The 5,848-nt window shown below is 58.6% G+C and overlaps 1 protein-coding gene across 1 annotated transcript in view; it reads left to right on the top strand.

Moving 5' to 3' along the window:
* The window catches only part of FAM193A (family with sequence similarity 193 member A), a 55,632-nt gene that overhangs the window by 31,409 nt on the left and 18,375 nt on the right, over positions 1-5,848 (top strand). The window contains exons 11-14 of the mRNA XM_025051842.1: positions 1,010-1,208; positions 2,102-2,374; positions 3,685-3,967; positions 4,630-4,981. Coding sequence (XP_024907610.1) covers positions 1,010-1,208; positions 2,102-2,374; positions 3,685-3,967; positions 4,630-4,981 — 1,107 coding nt within the window. The remainder of the gene's footprint in view (positions 1-1,009; positions 1,209-2,101; positions 2,375-3,684; positions 3,968-4,629; positions 4,982-5,848) is intronic.

The following is a 5,848-nucleotide window of genomic DNA, read 5'->3' as shown; positions in this document are numbered from 1 at the left end:
GTGCCAGCTGTGGGAGATGCAAAGAAAGAAAAGTTATAGCTTCTAGCACGTTCAGCGGGAAGGCCCGTGCCTTGGTCTTGGGGTGGGGGTGGCTTCTCTGAGCAAGTGACATTTAGGCTGAGGCCTGACGGGCAAATGTTATTCAGGGGGGTTGCAATCTGAGGTTGGGACATTCTAGAACATGGACACGGCATAAGCAGAGATCGGGGTCAGGAAGGAGTTTGGAGCTTGAGGACCAAGGGACGGCCAATGTGTCCAGCAGCGTGGTGAGCAGGAAGGACAGGGATACGCCGGCCACTCTTTCAGCTCTGATTTAACTCAAGGACAGGGGAGCCATCTGCCATCTTACGCAGGGGGATGACACTCTCTCATTTACGTTCAGAAGGCTCACTCTAGCTGCTGCGGAGGGGCTGGGAAGAGGCCAGGGTGCGAGTGCGGGCTGTTCCTGCCATGCAGGTGGTGGCAGCGGGGCTGCAAGGTGGGGGCCCGCGGACACCCAGCACCCTCCCTGGGCGCCCTGGACAGGGGTTTGCCGCCGAGGCCGGGGCCTCTGAGCGCAACGTGAAACTGAGTTCTGCAGACCCCGCTGCACTTTGCCCAGGCGTGAGAGAACCGCTTACGAGTGTCACCGTTTTCATCACTGAGTCCAGGGCTGACTTTTTAGCAGTGATCATTAAAATGCCAGGTGAGAACGAGACACAGAAACACATTTTATGCAAATGAGCCCCATGTAAAGCGTGACTAGGGAGGAGTGTCAGACGTCGCTGACCTGTCTAAGGTCTGGTCCAGTCCTTGAGCATTCAGCTGTCAGAGCTGACGTCGGGCTCAGGTCTGAGCTGCCGCGTGTCGCTTTCTCACGCCCAGCGAGTGCCCTGGGGGATGTGGCGGCCGGCAGCGCCTCCAGCGAGCACGGCCCGCGAGGGTTCCAGCAGTGGTGCGTCTGTCTAGCTTAAATACGTGGGTAACGGCGTATTGATTTTGATATGTGATTAGAACTTTTTTTTTGTAGGCTTTACCGCCAGCACCTGTTCAGAATCACACAAATAAGCATCAGGTATTCAATGCATCTCTTCAAGACCATATATATCCAAGCTGTTTTGGGACCACTCCAGAGTGGAATAGTTCTAAATTTATAAGTCTTTGGGGATCAGAAGTGATGAATGATAAGAACTGGAGTCCTGGCACTTTCTTGCCAGATACAATTTCTGGTAAGGAACTTGTTACAATTTTCTTCAAGTGTTAAAATGACCCGAGCTGCGTGGATTTCCGTCTCTGTCACTGTGGCCTCCGGCGGCGGCCTGGGACCCACGGGCCTGGCGCGGCTGTGCCCCGGGTGCTGCTCCCTGCGGTCGGCAGACCACGCCGCCGTCGCACGCCCTGCAGGCTCCAGGGGGCTCCCGGGGGCTCCGGGGCCGCCACCAGCACAGCCAGCCGTACTGGGCCTCGCGAGCACTGGCGGCGCTGCTGAGCATCCCGCCTCCAGGGTGCAGTGAGCAGCGGTGGCGGCCAGACCCCAGCCCAGCACACGGGGTGGTGCGACGGTGCCACGGTCGACTTGGGTGTTGAGGCTTGCCTTCCTTTCCTGTTTCTGCATCGACCCTACATGGGACCTGTCCCCTGTTACATGCTCCTTCCTCCTTGCTGCCTCAGCTGTTTCCGCGGGAGCAAGGCACCCGAGGAGGGGCTGGTACCTCCGCCTCGTCTCCATCTCTCGGTCAGAGCCCTGGTGGCCCCGCACCCAGCCCCTGCATGTGCTCAGAAAGCAAGCTAGACTCGACATCCGGTCTGTGCTGGGAAGGGTTTCTAGCTGTGTGACCTTGGGCAAGTTACTGAGCCTCTCTGAGCCTCAGTTTCTTCATCTTTAGGATGAGACTAATAGTGCCAAGCTTAGAAAGTAGTTTTAAGACTAAAAAGAACTGTCGGAAAGCACCTGGCACAGGAGTTGGCACATAGTAGGTGCTCAGTAAATTTTTTTCTTGGATTAAAAACCAGTTAACTAGTGGCAGCCCCAGTGTCAAGCGTTCGACCTGCAGACTTCTTTTAGGGTTTAGCTAACCACGGTTCCTTGAAGAAGCCGTAACATTCCCGTTCTCCTCTGAAGGGGCCGACGTCTCAGGGCCCACGCTCTCGGAAACAAGGCCCGAAGCCCTTCCGCCGCCATCTGGCAGTGACGCCCCTGCAGCTTTGGATTGTAAAGAGAAAAAAAATGCTGCGAAGAAGAAATGTTTGTACAACTTCCAAGACGCTTTTATGGAAGCAAACAAAGTCGTGATGGCCACCTCGTCGGCCACCTCCTCCGTGTCCTGCACGGCCACCACGGTGCAGTCGAGCAACAGCCAGTTCAAAGTGTCGTCCAAGAGGCCTCCTTCCTTAGGTAAGGCCCGCCAGCTGCCGGGGCGCCTGGGGCGGCCTCACGGCACTCGCCCCTCGCAGGGCCTGCCCGGGGTGAGTGTGGTGAGCAGTGCCCGCACCCACGGGAATTCCACCGTCACACCGGCTCCCTCGGGGGCTCCCTTGCTGTTCCTGGCACCAAGAGGACTCGTTAGTCATCTCGAAGCAGAAGCCTCGCGGACAGCGAGCTTGTGGGGCCACCGCCTAGCCCGGGGTGCAGTCTCTGCTGCCACCCAGATACTGGTGTGCAGGTGGTGTTGCTGTCACACTCTGATCTGACTACAGTGAGAAGGGGGCCTAAAAGCAAGAAAGCTGGCAGAGACGGTGGCAGGTGTCAGAGGGACACAGGGGCTGGCTCAGAGTCAGGGCAGTGTGAGCACCGTGGGCATGATGGGATGGTCACCGCACAGGCTGCAGCCAGGCGTCCTAGGCGCACGCGGGGGCGGAGCAGAGCAGGGAAGCTCTTTGACAGAAGGTCGCGGCCACTACGCGTCCAGGGACGATAGAATTAGGAAGCAGCCGTCAGGGTGACGGTCCACACAGGTAAGTGCTGTTGGCGGGTGCTGAGGACATGGGACGTCGGCTTGGGAGTGTGGTGCTCTCACTGCCGGAGCCGCTCCCACAGGTGACCGGCAGATCACAAAGGGAAGGTAGAGTGCCTGTCGCTGGAAGGACCTGGCAGACCGCCCCTGCCCACCGGCCATCACGGAGCAAACTGACGTTAGGTGCTTCCTAGGCCATCAGTGCAGAGGGTCCAGCGTGACACTGGCAGAGCCTGTGCCCAGAGCACTTCGGCCAAACCTACCGCAAGCCTGTAAGCCAGACTGGCAGACGGCTGGCTTTGACTCACGATGTCAGCGTCGTAAAAGGGGGAAAAGTGAAAAAGAGGCTGAGCTGGGAAAAAGCTGCACAGGCCCCATGGAGAAACGGGGACACTGAGCGCGTCACGTCGCCGTTGAACGTCTGGTGTCGTCGCGGTGCTGTGACCACACGCAGCGCGTATCCAGGAGTTCACGCCGAGGCAGTTAGGGGCGCGTGCAGCCTGCTCCAGATGGTAGGCCACCGTGTGTGTGTGCGTGTGTGTGTGTGAGAGAGACAGAGAGAGAGAGAGGACATGCGACAAAATGTTAAGTAGCGATGGATCCAGGTCAAGGAGGTCAGGCACTCTTTGTACTATTCCTTCCACTTTTTTATAGATTTGACCATTTTTATACAAAAACGTTGGTAAAAGGTCTTAAGAGAACCAGGAACGCCCGCGGGGCGGGGGCGTGACTCTCGCGTCTCTGAACGCAGGCGAGGTCTTCCACGGCATGAGCACGGAGGAGCATAGGCGCGCGGTGCCCGCCACCCCGAGGAGCAGCCCCACGGGCCTGGCGCCGCTTCCCGCCCTCGCCCCTGCCGCCCTCCCACCAGGCCCCGCACCTCACCTCAGCAGCCTGGCGGCCCCAGCCTTCCCCAAAACTGCGGCCGCGTCTCCCAGCTTCGTGGATGCACGCAAGAGCTTCTGCCCTGCTTCTGTGGCCCCCCCGCCCCCCACCACCGACGGCTCCATGAGCGCGCCTCCCAGCGTCTGCAGGTAAGCCCGGGGCTGAGGGCTGGGGCACTGGGAAATGGGGTGCCGCGCACCCCGACATAGAGCGGCTGCAGGGGCTCAGCCCCCTGGTGTCCTGCGCCCAGTGTCCCAGTGAGTGCGGCAGGAAGGGCGGTGCCCCTGGGGGTGGGGGTGCTCTGGGCCGGCCTCGTTCTGCAGGGCTGGGGCACGTGGACTTCTGTGCCGACCCCACCCCACCGCTGGCCGCGTCAGGACTGGGCCTTGGATGCGTCCTGGTTGTGTGTGTTATACATTGAGCGAAGACCACAAACACTGGACAGTTGTTTTGTTTTTTAAAGACAAGTTTCTGTTACCTTCGAATTTGCCTGTTCGAAGCCACCCCAGCCACATGCTCTCAGGATGAAGTGGTGGGAGGGACAGTGGCGACACTGTGTGTGCCCGAGGAGCCCCTCAGGGTGTGACCCCCTGCCCACGTGCCTGCTCATGCCACCTCGCCCCATCACCACCCTGCCCTTCCTGTGTCCCCCAGTGTCCATGCGGGCCACGCGGCCCCTGCACCTCGCTCCCGCCTGGGACAGGGCAGGGCGGCCACTGGTCGTGAGGAGCAGAGCGTCATCGGCCACGTGCCGTGCCTGTGCCCCTCATGGGGGGGCCGCTCGTTAACAGGCCTGCGTGCTGTTTCGCAGTGACCCCGACTGCGAAGGGCACCGCTGTGAGAACGGCGTGTACGACCCGCAGCAGGACGGCGGGGACGAGAGCGCGGACGAGGACAGCTGCTCCGAGCACAGCTCCAGCACCTCCACCTCCACCAACCAGAAGGAGGGCAAGTACTGTGACTGCTGCTACTGTGAATTCTTCGGCCACGGCGGGGTAAGTGCCGGCAGCCCCGCCTGCCTCTGGGGCACAGGCGGGGCGCGGGGGTCAGGGAGTGAGAGTCACCTTGGTGTCGTGTGCGTCAGGTGCGTGTTTAAAGGAGAAATCGTAGAGTGTGCAAGACCGACATGCCAGGCCGACGTCGGGCCGTGGTTGTGTTGTGTGTGAAAGTGTTTGCAGCACAGTCAGAATCCAGGTGCAGTCTGAAACTGAGCCCACATCTGGGTTGGACTCGCCCTAAAGACAGAGTGATAAATATTTGCCCAGAGACATGGCTACGAGGATTCCGTCACGGCGTTTTTGCACGTGTTTGTGATTTTTTATTATTTTAGTGTTATTTTTCTTGCATTTGTGATTTTTTAAATAGGGGGTGGGGTCCTACTGAACACCCAGCCGGGCATTTATGGCGTCCAGACAGTTGGCAGCACACAGTGGGACGCGGGGGGCTCGTGTGGCAGGCTCCTCACGGGGGTGCGCGGATCTGAGGCTCACACACACTCGCACGCCTCTCCAGGACGGTCTTGTCTGCGCCAGCGCCAGCACCAGCTCCGCCGCCTGGGCCGGCCGGCAGAGCAGACACGCGAGCTGCTCACTCTCTGCTTCGGTTCCGTGTGCATTGGTAGTGCAGAACCAAGCTCAGCAGTGGGGTCGGCGGCGATTTCTTTTTCTCGTTGGCGCCGTAAGGGAGACGTACAGATAGAAGAATTCTGCAGACACATTCACGGGCTTGCAAAGACAGTCACACTGTGTTCCGCACGGAGTAGCTCCATCAGCGCGTGTACTTCTTTTTATTTAAAGATAGGCGTTTTTGTACATAATTGTACGTACTTTACCAGAATTTTCACGGAAGTATAAGGTTTTTTTTTCTGTCCTTTGTTTCCCTTATTTCCTTGTTTTTCGTGGTAAGCGTGTATGACTTGAGTAACAAGTAAGAAATCATTTCCAGAGGTGTCATCTGAAGTTTGTTGTATTCAAAACTGTTAAAAATGGAAGCTTAACGTGGCTGTGTGTTCCTATGATCGTCTTAGCCTC

The sequence above is a fragment of the Pteropus alecto genome, unplaced genomic scaffold (genome assembly GCF_000325575.1).
Source record: "Pteropus alecto unplaced genomic scaffold, ASM32557v1 scaffold5, whole genome shotgun sequence".
Taxonomy (NCBI): Eukaryota; Metazoa; Chordata; class Mammalia; order Chiroptera; family Pteropodidae; genus Pteropus; species Pteropus alecto.
Note: the sequence above shows the minus strand (reverse complement) of the source record. Positions and strands in the feature narration are given on the sequence as shown.